Source organism: Bombina bombina, chromosome 1 (assembly GCF_027579735.1).
Source record: "Bombina bombina isolate aBomBom1 chromosome 1, aBomBom1.pri, whole genome shotgun sequence".
Lineage (NCBI taxonomy): Eukaryota > Metazoa > Chordata > Amphibia > Anura > Bombinatoridae > Bombina > Bombina bombina.
Genome location: NC_069499.1, coordinates 253,500,663 through 253,514,031, shown reverse-complemented (window position 1 = coordinate 253,514,031; position 13,369 = coordinate 253,500,663). Strand labels below are relative to the sequence as shown.

Below are 13,369 nucleotides of genomic sequence, written 5' to 3'. Positions count from 1 at the left end.
TAAGCTTAAAGTTTTAGTCTTAGAACTCAACCTTGAAGCCCAGAGTAACAGTTAAGAATTGAATCCAATTATAAAACAAATAATTGATTATCTTAGAACAAAGGAAATATGGATTTTTTTTAAAAAAAAATCACAAAATTCTTCTAGCTAAAAAAGCTAAAGACATAGATTAACCCTCATTTGCGAAAATATTCAATAAAATGAAGACACAAATGAAATTATTAGCATGATAGTCCGGTTTAAAGGACCAGCCAATACAGTGGACTTGCATAATCAATAAATGCAAAACAAGACAAATGCAACAGCACCTAGTCTAGTAAATGTTGTCCCTTTAACAATGCTAAAATAAATCATAATCTGATACTTGATCTTAAAGTAAACAGAGAAAATGAAGCAATTGCAATATCCAAATAAATCACAGGACCAAGAAAAGTACCCGAAACTAAATAATTTTCCATAAATAAGATACAACTATCTAAAGGAAAATAAATACTATTTTGCTATAGAAACAATAGCATAACTAGTAGAATTAGAGATAGCCCCAATAAATTGGAGGACCCTCCAAATTGAATTTAACTGCTGGCAAAGAATATAGTTTAAAACCTTTGAGAAGAAGGAATAAAAGAAAATTATCAGCCTATTCCATTCCCTAGTATAGGGAATTGGAAAGAAAACCTCTAAAGAAATAAATAGGCAGAAATAATGTCAGCTAGTCTTAAAGAACTAGTTACCTTAATATCCAAAATAATCAACACCTTTTCAACAAAGAACAAATGTACTTTAATAATTGAAAAATGATAAAAAAGTAGATTTGTTAGTGTCAATATCTGATGAAGAAAATTTCTGAAAAAAACATCATCAGAGAAGGATAAATCAGTATGTTGTTGGTCATTTGAAACTTCAATAATTAAAAAAGAAGTGAAAAAGACCTAAAAATTTTATTAGAAGGCACGAAGTCAGACAAAGCCTTTAACATAGAATCAGAAAAATATTTCTTATAAGTCTTCTAAATATTTCTTGTAAGAAAAGAAAATATATAAAGCATAAATACTAATGGATTCCGCATGTAAAAGTATAACATAATATCTTATTACAAACCATAGCTAAAGATAAACATTTATAACATTTAAAATAAATGAACTTAGCTTTGGTAGAACTAAAACTCAGTTAAGCGTTTTTCCAAAAGTGGCTTCTGATTCCATTTGAGACATCTTGCAATATGTAATAGAAAAAACAACATATAAAGCAAAATTGATCAAATTCCTTAAATGACAGTTTCAGGAATGGGAAAAAAATGCCAATGAACAAGCTTCTAGCAACCAGAAGCAATAAATAATGAGACTTAAATATTGTAGAGACAACAATGACGCTCGAATTTTTTAGCGCCAAAAAAGCCGCCCACATTATTTGGCGCCTAAATGCTTTTGGCGCCAAAAATGGCGCAACTTCCGGCGACACGTATGACGCCGGAAATGACAACAAAATTTTTGCGCCAAGAAAGTCCGCGCCAAGAATGACGCAATAAAATGAAGCATTTTCAGCCCCCGCAAGCCTAACAGCCCACAGGAAAAAAAGTCAAATTTTAAGGTAAAATTTTTTTTAATTATTCATATGCATTATCCCAAATATGAAACTGACTGTCTGAAAATAAGGAACGTTGAACATCCTGAATCAAGGCAAATAAATGTTTAAACACATATTTAGAACTTTATATAAAAGTGCCCAACCATAGCTTAGAGTGTCACAGAAAATAAGACTTACTTACCCCAGGACACTCATCTACATGTAGTAGAAAGCCAAACCAGTACTGAAACGAGAATCAGTAGAGGTAATGGTATATATAAGAGTATATCGTCGATCTGAAAAGGGAGGTAAGAGATGAATCTCTACGACCGATAACAGAGAACCTATGAAATAGACCCCGTAGAAGGAGATCATTGAATTCAAATAGGCAATACTCTCTTCACATCCCTCTGACATTCACTGCACGCTGAGAGGAAAACCGGGCTCCAACCTGCTGCGGAGCGAATATCAACGTAGAATCTAGCAAAACTTACTTCACCACCTCCACAGGAGGCAAAGTTTGTAAAACTGATTTGTGGGTGTGGTGAGGGGTGTATTTATAGGCATTTTGAGGTTTGGGAAACTTTGCCCCTCCTGGTAGGAATGTATATCCCATACGTCACTAGCTCATGGACTCTTGCTAATTACATGAAAGAAATATAAAATAGGGACTCCAGTAAGACCCCTCTTATTAAAATAGGTTTTACTGCTTACCCCATTCCCATACAGGGAAATAATGCCAGCCAGTTCTGATACACCAAGTCTCCTCAGAAAAAAAAAGCTGCACATACCTTAATGCTGCTTGTAGCATGAAACCGGTCTCCACACTGAAGATGTCTCATGGTTACCTTCAGAAGTCTTATGGGAACCTGCGTGGATCTTAGTTACTAATGCTAAGATCATCAAACCTCAGGGCAGAAATCTTCTTCCATATCCCCCTGAGGAAAATAGTATGCAACGGTACCATTTAAAATAAAAAACTTCTTGATTGAAGAAACTAAAACTAACACCTCACTTTACCATGTCTTCCTAGTATAACACAGACAAAGAGAATGACTGAGGGTGGAGGGAAGGGGCTATATATACAGCTCTGCTGTGGTGCTCTTTGCCACTTCCTGTTAGCAGGAGGTTAATATCCCCACAAGTAAGGATGAAATCCGTGGACTCGTCATATCTTTGTAAAAGAAACTAGCATTTGAACCGGTTATATTTATTTTTACATTAATAATAGGAAATAAATGTGCCTCAAACTGATATTGATTCTAGCAGAAAGTTCTTATTTATGCATCTCATCCATGATAGGCTGACAATGCCAAGAGCTGAATTTGTTGGAAAACAAAATATAAAAACAAAAAGGTTATGAAAGCCCTCACCACTGTAAGGAAAAAAACAAAGGGCATATATCACTAGTTTATAAACTGCTGCAGAGTCAATCCCAATCTGCTATAACGCACCTCTCAGTGAAGAACAAGTTGGACATTATTTTGAAAGCACAATCTCTTCAAACTTGTTTTGCATTCTTCAGTCTCCTGTATAGTGGAAACTAATTTTAAGCTCTTGGTACACCGTTATCTTACACATAGTATATCAATAAGAGTTAGGCATCAACAGCTTATAGCCCTTGTGCAAGCTGTAGGGTTCTGCACATCTATCACCTTAACCAAGTTGAATACAACATGATTCAGTGGATATGAAAAACTAATTTTTTCTTTCATAATTCAAAAAGAGCATGTGACTTTAAACAACTTTCTAATTGACATTATCTAATTTGTTTTGCTCTCTTGGCATGCTTTGTTAAAAAATTATAACAGGTAGACTCAGGAGCTGCTGATTGGTGGCTGCACATACATGTCTAATCTTATTGGTTCACCCAATACAATCATCAAGCTCCCAGTAGTGCATGGCTAATTATTTAACAAAGGACACCAAGAAATTGAACCAAATTAGATAAAAGAAGCAAATTGAAAAATTGTGGGTTTCATATCCCTTTAAAGGGACAGTCTACACCAAAATTTTTCTTATTTAAAAAGATTGATAATCCCTTTATTACCCATTCCCCGTTTTTGCATAACCAACACAGTTATACTGTATTAATATACTTTTACCTCTGTGATTACCTTGAATCTAAGCCTCGGCAGACAGCCTCCTTATCTAAGTGCTTTTGACAGACATGTAGCGTAGTCAATCAGTGAAGACTCCTAAATAACTTCACGGGAGTGAGCACAATGTTATCTATAGGACACACATGAACTAACACTGTCTAACTGTGAAAAACTTTCAAAATGCTCTGAGCTAAGAGGCGGTTTTCAACGGTTTAGAAATCAGTTTGAGCCTAGCTAGGTTTAGCTTTTAAAAAATACCACCAAGGGAACAAAGCAAATTTGATGATAAAAGTAAATTGGAAAGTTGTTTAAAATTGCATGCCCTATCTGAATCATGAAAGTTTAGTTTTGACTTTACTGTCCCTTTAAGGTTGTTTAGACTGAAACAACATTGTTTACTATTATGCTGGCTTAATAAATTATTTTGGATAAGACTACTGATGTGCGTACTGCTCATTTGGAACTTTACTCAAGAAACTGGTATCTTATGCGAGCCCATAGTTATAAAAAATAGAGAACCCCCCCAGTTTTTGAATAAGTAGTGTTGGAAAAAATGTGGATGCATAGGCTTAATCTCTCATTTGGTGGGATGGCCCAGCTATCAAGCCTTTTTTTTGGTCCCAGGTGATTGGGATATAAGGAGGGTATTATAACACTCACCATGGATTGTTCATTTATGGCTATACAGTTTCAAACTCTGCCCTCAAAATCTAAGGAATTTGTGGAAATTTTAGCAATAATTCCCTTTCTTTATAACCGTTTATTATACTATTCAGTATTATACGAGTCTTCAGGGGAGATTTCCTTCATGATCATAACGTCCTTTAAGAGTGTCTCCGGTCCATTTTCTTTTAATTTTAACAGTTTTGTAACCCCTTCCTTTTTGTGTGTGTGTGTGTATGTGTGTGTAACTCTTTACTTCCTCATTGTTTAATTTCTTTTATGTACATACATATTTTTAGTTGTCTATATGATTAGAATGCTTGTTATTGCAATGATTTTAAAAATAGATAAAGATTATAATAATGGGAAGTTATTTTGCGCAGGAAAATGAATTTAAATAAAAAAGTAAAACACTACTGTTTACATACAAAAGGAGAAAGTGACTAATGTCCCTTTAACCATCCTGTATCCAGCAATAATAATACATTGCAAAGTGTTTAGTTTTTAGACCATCAGCTGGCCTCCTCAACAAGCCTGCCACCCCCGCTCTCCTTACATCGTAACTATAGTCTGCGTCGTTAGTTACTGTGAGGTCTGCTAGTTCCCCTAGTCCTAGGACACTCTCCAAGCCATCCTCTGGTCCCATTATGAAGGATTTTCCACTACCAGGTGTGAAAGTGATAGGCTCAGCTGCAACAAAAGACACACCATGAAATAATAAGTATAACGTGCTTACTTTTAAACATTGCAATATAATAACAGTGGGGGGAAAAAAGAACGGAGCTGAGCCTAAACAAATTAACCCTCATTGCAGGCTATGGTGTGTAATGGCTTACAACCCTCATGGTCAAGTTGAGCGTTGTGTACATTAAAGCAGAAATTTGTAATTCAAGGAAGACATTAAACTATGTTATATAAGACTAAAAATCCCAGCAGACTATACCTTCTTCTGCTCTTCCTCCTTCATGATCGGTTATTCTAGAGGGCGAGTGAGGTGGATTCAGCATGCCAGCGGGGATTTGAGATAGCTCCTCATCACCAAGGTCTGCAATCATGTCATGGAGTTTTGTCCTGTTGACTCCTGAAAAGTACCAGCAAAGGTTCAATTTAGGGTCCATACACAAACAATCCAGCACTGATTCACATGATCAGTAAACTATTACACATCATTTGTTTTGCCTTAATACCCAACTAGAACATTTTCAAACTCTAAAAAATTATAATTTGTTCCTCCATCCCACCTCAGTATTGCACAGCAAGAGATAGTGAAGGCTAAAGTAAGTTTAAGACCTGTCTCCAATATAAAGTGGGCACCTGTCTACTCTGGCTATAGAAAACAAACAAAACACACACACATATATATATATATATATATATATATATATATACACACACAATATATATATACACAAATATATATATATATATATATATATATACACACACACACACATATACATATATATATATCTATTGGGTTCTTGTAAAATGCGGCTATTCACCCGTAAGGGTCTCAAGGCGCTGAGGGTTGCAGTTCAGTCGAAGAGCAAGGTCTTGAGGTCCTTTCTTAACTTAGTTAGGGCGGTAGCTTGTCTGAGGTGCAGCGGGAGGGTGTTCCAAGTCTTGGCTGCCAGGTGAGAGAAGGATCTGTCTCCCACTGTGGTTTTCCTGATGAGGGGAAGACTGCGAGGGCTTGGTCGGCCGATTGAAGTTGTCTGGCGTGGGTGTAGAAGGTAACCCGGTAGTTCAAGTATGGGACTTGTAGTGTTGCGCTTACTTCCTGGTTTGGTTAGATGGCACATTGAGGCTTCCATGCAAAGATGATGTCATCAAGTGGGCTGTGTTTAGAATCAGAACAGTTCAGAGAAGCCATCTTGTGACAGTGTGATGCAGTTATAAAGTACAAGTAACAAGGACTGAACCTCACGATCAGACAAGTGCTTCTAACAATAAGTGTAATGTCAGCTACAGATCACTGCAGAGGATACAGCATCAGCCAGTCAGGAAAAGTAAGAGCTGTCAGTTACACATTATAAGTTATAAGGAGTGCAGCAGCCATTCATTATAAAGGACTATATATGTGTATCTATCCATATTACTGTGTGCAAATCTACAGGAGCCACCTTGCTATGTAATCCAGTTAATAAAGTGCCAGTTTACATTTAGAAGTTGCAAGTGCATCATTCATATAAAGAGTTAATGTTTGCTATGTAAGGACATTACAGGACCGATGTTGTAGAGGGCCTTGAATGCGTGGGTGAGAAGCTTGAAGGTTATTCTTTTGTTGATGGGGAGCAAGTGCATGTCACGCAGGTGTTTGGTGATGTGGCATTGACGAGGGATGTTGAGGATTAGTCTGGCCGAGGTGTTCTGGATGCGCTGTAGTCTCCTTTGGAGCTTGATGGTGGAGCCAGTGCGTTGCCGTAGTCCAGTCGGCTGCTGATGAGGGCGTGGGTGACAGTCTTCCTGGTCTCGGTTGGGATCCATTTGAAGATCTTTCGCAGCAGGTGAAATGTGTGGAAGCATGCAGAAAAGACGGCGTTGATTCGTTAGTCCATGGAGAGTGATGAGTCCAGGATGACGCCTAGATTTCATGCATGGTCGGTGGGGGTTGGAGGGTGTCCGAAGGATGTGGGCCACCAGGAGTTATTCCAGGCGTATGTGGTGGGACCAAGTAGGATGGCTTCGGTCTTATCTGCGTTCAGCTTTAGGCAGTTGTAGCTCATCCAGGTGGAGACTGCTGTCAGCCCTTCATGGACGTTTCTCTTGGTGGTGGTGGGGTCCCTGGTGAGTGAGATGATAAGTTGGGTGTCGTCGGCATAGGAGACTATGTTGAGGTTGTGTCATCGGGCGATGGCGGTGAGAGGGGCATGTAGATGTTGAATAGGGTGAGGCTATGCGAAGAGCCTTGGGGTACACCGCAGCTGAATTCTGTGGGCTTGAAAGTGAAGGGTGGGAGTCTAAATTTCTGGGTTCTGCCGGTAAGGAAGGAGGTGATCCATTCCAGGGCTTTGTCGCATATGCCGGAATCGTGTAGGCAGGTGCGGAGGGTGAGGTGGGAGACAGTGTTAAATGCTGCTGAGAGGTGTAGGAGAAAGAAGGTGTCGGTCTCTCCTCAGCCAAGTAGGGCGAAGATGTCGTCTGTGGCGGCGAAGAGGGTGGTCCCGGTGCAGTGGGTGCTCCTGAAAACTGATTGGGAAGGGTCCAGGGTGCGGTTGGCCTCAATGTAGTCAATGAATTGTGCGTTGATGGACTTCTCAATGACTTTGGCCGCAAAGGCGAGCAGAGAGATTGGACGGTAGTTCTTCAGATCATTGGGGTCAGTCATGGGTTTTTTCAGTAGGGGTTTTAATTCTGTGTGCTTCCAAACATCCGGGAAGGTGCTGGATTCGATGGAGCAGTTGATGGTGCTGCAGAGCTCGGGGCGATGGTGTAACCCGCGTTGTTGAATATGTGATGCGGGCATGGGTCTGAGGGGGCTCCAGAGTGGATCGATCTCATGATTCTGATGGTGTGCTCTGTGGTTAGGGTGCTTCAGATGGTCTGTGGGGGGTGGTGTATTTGGGTGAGGTATCAGTAGGAGGTGGTGGGTGAGTTCTGGGGCGCAAAGCTGTCATAGATGTCAACGATCTTGCGGTGGAAGTACGTTGCGAGGTTATCGCAGAGGTCCTGGGAGGGTGGGATGTCGTTGGTGTCGCTGTTGGGATTGGAGAATTCCTTGAATGTGAATAGCTCCTTGCTGTTGTGGACGTTAGCATTGATTCTATCTTGGATGGCTGTCTTCTTGGGGGTTTTGATGAGGTGGTGGTGGGTAGTGATGGCTTCTTTGTAGGCTGTTTAATTGGCAGGGGTCTTGCTGGATCTCCAGGTCCTTTTCAACCGCCTGCAGTGGCGTTTGGAGTCCTGGAGGGCCGGGATATACATACACACACACTGTATGTATATGTGTGTGTATATATATAACAGAATTTATGTTTACCTGATAAATTACTTTCTCCAACGGTGTGTCCGGTCCACGGCGTCATCCTTACTTGTGGGATATTCTCTTCCCCAACAGGAAATGGCAAAGAGCCCAGCAAAGCTGGTCACATGATCCCTCCTAGGCTCCGCCTACCCCAGTCATTCGACCGACGTTAAGGAGGAATATTTGCATAGGAGAAACCATATGGTACCGTGGTGACTGTAGTTAAAGAAAAGAAATTATCAGACCTGATTAAAAAACCAGGGCGGGCCGTGGACCGGACACACCGTTGGAGAAAGTAATTTATCAGGTAAACATAAATTCTGTTTTCTCCAACATAGGTGTGTCCGGTCCACGGCGTCATCCTTACTTGTGGGAACCAATACCAAAGCTTTAGGACACGGATGATGGGAGGGAGCAAATCAGGTCACCTAAATGGAAGGCACCACGGCTTGCAAAACCTTTCTCCCAAAAATAGCCTCAGAAGAAGCAAAAGTATCAAACGTGTAAAATTTGGTAAAAGTGTGCAGTGAAGACCAAGTCGCTGCCCTACATATCTGATCAACAGAAGCCTCGTTCTTGAAGGCCCATGTGGAAGCCACAGCCCTAGTGGAATGAGCTGTGATTCTTTCGGGAGGCTGCCGTCCGGCAGTCTCGTAAGCCAATCTAATGATGCTTTTAATCCAAAAAGAGAGAGAGGTAGAAGTTGCTTTTTGACCTCTCCTTTTACCGGAATAAACAACAAACAAGGAAGATGTTTGTCTAAAATCCTTTGTAGCATCTAAATAGAATTTTAGAGCGCGAACAACATCCAAATTGTGCAACAAACGTTCCTTCTTCGAAACTGGTTTCGGACACAGAGAAGGTACGATAATCTCCTGGTTAATGTTTTTGTTAGAAACAACTTTTGGAAGAAAACCAGGTTTAGTACGTAAAACCACCTTATCTGCATGGAACACCAGATAAGGAGGAGAACACTGCAGAGCAGATAACTCTGAAACTCTTCTAGCAGAAGAAATTGCAACCAAAAACAAAACTTTCCAAGATAATAACTTAATATCAACGGAATGTAAGGGTTCAAACGGAACCCCCTGAAGAACTGAAAGAACTAAGTTGAGACTCCAAGGAGGAGTCAAAGGTTTGTAAACAGGCTTGATTCTAACCAGAGCCTGAACAAAGGCTTGAACATCTGGCACAGCTGCCAGCTTTTTGTGAAGTAACACAGACAAGGCAGAAATCTGTCCCTTCAGGGAACTTGCAGATAATCCTTTTTCCAATCCTTCTTGAAGGAAGGATAGAATCTTAGGAATCTTAACCTTGTCCCAAGGGAATCCTTTAGATTCACACCAACAGATATATTTTTTCCAAATTTTGTGGTAAATCTTTCTAGTTACAGGCTTTCTGGCCTGAACAAGAGTATCGATAACAGAATCTGAGAACCCTCGCTTCGATAAGATCAAGCGTTCAATCTCCAAGCAGTCAGCTGGAGTGAGACCAGATTCGGATGTTCGAACGGACCTTGAACAAGGTGGTCTCGTCTCAAAGGTAGCTTCCATGGTGGAGCCGATGACATATTCACCAGATCTGCATACCAAGTCCTGCGTGGCCAAGCAGGAGCTATCAAGATCACCGACGCCCTTTCCTGATTGATCCTGGCTACCAGCCTGGGGATGAGAGGAAACGGCGGGAATACATAAGCTAGTTTGAAGGTCCAAGGTGCTACTAGTGCATCCACTAGAGTCGCCTTGGGATCCCTGGATCTGGACCCGTAGCAAGGAACTTTGAAGTTCTGACGAGAGGCCATCAGATCCATGTCTGGAATGCCCCACAGTTGAGTGACTTGGGCAAAGATTTCCGGATGGAGTTCCCACTCCCCCGGATGCAATGTCTGACGACTCAGAAAATCCGCTTCCCAATTTTCCACTCCTGGGATGTGGATAGCAGACAGGTGGTAGGAGTGAGACTCCGCCCATAGAATGATTTTGGTCACTTCTTCCATCGCCAGGGAACTCCTTGTTCCCCCCTGATGGTTGATGTACGCAACAGTTGTCATGTTGTCTGATTGAAACCGTATGAACTTGGCCCTCGCTAGCTGAGGCCAAGCCTTGAGAGCATTGAATATCGCTCTCAGTTCCAGAATATTTATCGGTAGAAGAGATTCTTCCCGAGACCAAAGACCCTGAGCTTTCAGGGAACCCCAGACCGCGCCCCAGCCCATCAGACTGGCGTCGGTCGTGACAATGACCCACTCTGGCCTGCGGAAGGTCATCCCTTGTGACAGGTTGTCCAGGGACAGCCACCAACGGAGTGAGTCTCTGGTCCTCTGATTTACTTGTATCCTCGGAGACAAGTTTGTATAGTCCCCATTCCACTGACTGAGCATGCACAGTTGTAATGGTCTTAGATGAATGCGCGCAAAAGGAACTATGTCCATTGCCGCTACCATCAAACCTATCACTTCCATGCACTGCGCTATGGAAGGAAGAGGAACGGAATGAAGTATCCGACAAGAGTCTAGAAGTTTTGTTTTTCTGGCCTCTGTCAGAAAAATCCTCATTTCTAAGGAGTCTATTATTGTTCCCAAGAAGGGAACCCTTGTTGACGGAGATAGAGAACTCTTTTCCACGTTCACTTTCCATCCGTGAGATCTGAGAAAGGCCAGGACGATGTCCGTGTGAGCCTTTGCTTGAGGAAGGGACGACGCTTGAATCAGAATGTCGTCCAAGTAAGGTACTACAGCAATGCCCCTTGGTCTTAGCACAGCTAGAAGGGACCCTAGAACCTTTGTGAAAATCCTTGGAGCAGTGGCTAATCCGAAAGGAAGCGCCACGAACTGGTAATGCTTGTCCAGGAATGCGAACCTTAGGAACCGATGATGTTCCTTGTGGATAGGAATATGTAGATACGCATCCTTTAAATCCACCGTGGTCATGAATTGACCCTCCTGGATGGAAGGAAGAATTGTTCGAATGGTTTCCATTTTGAACGATGGAACCTTGAGAAACTTGTTTAAGATCTTGAGATCTAAGATTGGTCTGAACGTTCCCTCTTTTTTGGGAACTATGAACAGATTGGAGTAGAACCCCATCCCTTGTTCTCCTAATGGAACAGGATGAATCACTCCCATTTTTAACAGGTCTTCTACACAACGTAAGAATGCCTGTCTTTTTATGTGGTCTGAAGACAACTGAGACCTGTGGAACCTCCCCCTTGGGGGAAGCCCCTTGAATTCCAGAAGATAACCTTGGGAGACTATTTCTAGCGCCCAAGGATCCAGAACATCTCTTGCCCAAGCCTGAGCGAAGAGAGAGAGTCTGCCCCCCACCAGATCCGGTCCCGGATCGGGGGCCAACATTTCATGCTGTCTTGGTAGCAGTGGCAGGTTTCTTGGCCTGCTTTCCCTTGTTCCAGCCTTGCATTGGTCTCCAAGCTGGCTTGGCTTGAGAAGTATTACCCTCTTGCTTAGAGGACGTAGCACTTTGGGCTGGTCCGTTTCTACGAAAGGGACGAAAATTAGGTTTATTTTTGGCCTTGAAAGGCCGATCCTGAGGAAGGGCGTGGCCCTTACCCCCAGTGATATCAGAGATAATCTCTTTCAAGTCAGGGCCAAACAGCGTTTTCCCCTTGAAAGGAATGTTAAGTAGCTTGTTCTTGGAAGACGCATCAGCTGACCAAGATTTCAACCAAAGCGCTCTGCGCGCCACAATAGCAAACCCAGAATTCTTAGCCGCTAACCTAGCCAATTGCAAAGTGGCGTCTAGGGTGAAAGAATTAGCCAATTTGAGAGCATTGATTCTGTCCATAATCTCCTCATAAGGAGGAGAATCACTATCGACCGCCTTTACCAGCTCATCGAACCAGAAACACGCGGCTGTAGCGACAGGGACAATGCATGAAATTGGTTGTAGAAGGTAACCCTGCTGAACAAACATCTTTTTAAGCAACCCTTCTAATTTTTTATCCATAGGATCTTTGAAAGCACAACTATCTTCTATGGGTATAGTGGTGCGTTTGTTTAAAGTGGAAACCGCTCCCTCGACCTTGGGGACTGTCTGCCATAAGTCCTTTCTGGGGTCGACCATAGGAAACAATTTTTTAAATATGGGGGGAGGGACGAAAGGAATACCGGGCCTTTCCCATTCTTTATTTACAATGTCCGCCACCCGCTTGGGTATAGGAAAAGCTTCTGGGAGCCCCGGGACCTCTAGGAACTTGTCCATTTTACATAGTTTCTCTGGGATGACCAACTTGTCACAATCATCCAGAGTGGATAATACCTCCTTAAGCAGAATGCGGAGATGTTCCAACTTAAATTTAAACGTAATCACATCAGGTTCAGCTTGTTGAGAAATGTTCCCTGAATCAGTAATTTCTCCCTCAGACAAAACCTCCCTGGCCCCATCAGACTGGTTTAGGGGCCCTTCAGAACCATTATTATCAGCGTCGTCATGCTCTTCAGTATCTAAAACAGAGCAGTCGCGCTTACGCTGATAAGTGTGCATTTTGGCTAAAATGTTTTTGACAGAATTATCCATTACAGCCGTTAATTGTTGCATAGTAAGGAGTATTGGCGCGCTAGATGTACTAGGGGCCTCCTGAGTGGGCAAGACTCGTGTAGACGAAGGAGGGAATGATGCAGTACCATGCTTACTCCCCTCACTTGAGGAATCATCTTGGGCATCATTGTCATTGTCACATAAATCACATTTATTTAAATGAGAAGGAACTCTGGCTTCCCCACATTCAGAACACAGTCTATCTGGTAGCTCAGACATGTTAAACAGGCATAAACTTGATAACAAAGTACAAAAAACGTTTTAAAATAAAACCGTTACTGTCACTTTAAATTTTAAACTGAACACACTTTATTACTGCAATTGCGAACAAATATGAAGGAATTGTTCAAAATTCACCAAAATTTCACCACAGTGTCTTAAAGCCTTAAAAGTATTGCACACCAAATTTGGAAGCTTTAACCCTTAAAATAACGGAACCGGAGCCGTTTTTAACTTTAACCCCTTTACAGTCCCTGGTATCTGCTTTGCTGAGACCCAACCAAGCCCAAAGGGGAATACGATAC

The 13,369-nt window shown here is 41.9% G+C and overlaps 1 protein-coding gene across 2 annotated transcripts in view; it reads right to left on the bottom strand.

The window, feature by feature from the left end:
* The window catches only part of STRN3 (striatin 3), a 532,215-nt gene that overhangs the window by 130,989 nt on the left and 387,857 nt on the right, over window positions 1-13,369 (bottom strand). For both annotated transcript variants that reach the window (XM_053697936.1, XM_053697935.1), the window contains 2 exons: window positions 5,272-5,409; window positions 4,885-5,018 (listed from right to left, as the gene is read on the bottom strand). In XM_053697936.1, coding sequence (XP_053553911.1) covers window positions 4,885-5,018; window positions 5,272-5,409 — 272 coding nt within the window. The remainder of the gene's footprint in view (window positions 1-4,884; window positions 5,019-5,271; window positions 5,410-13,369) is intronic.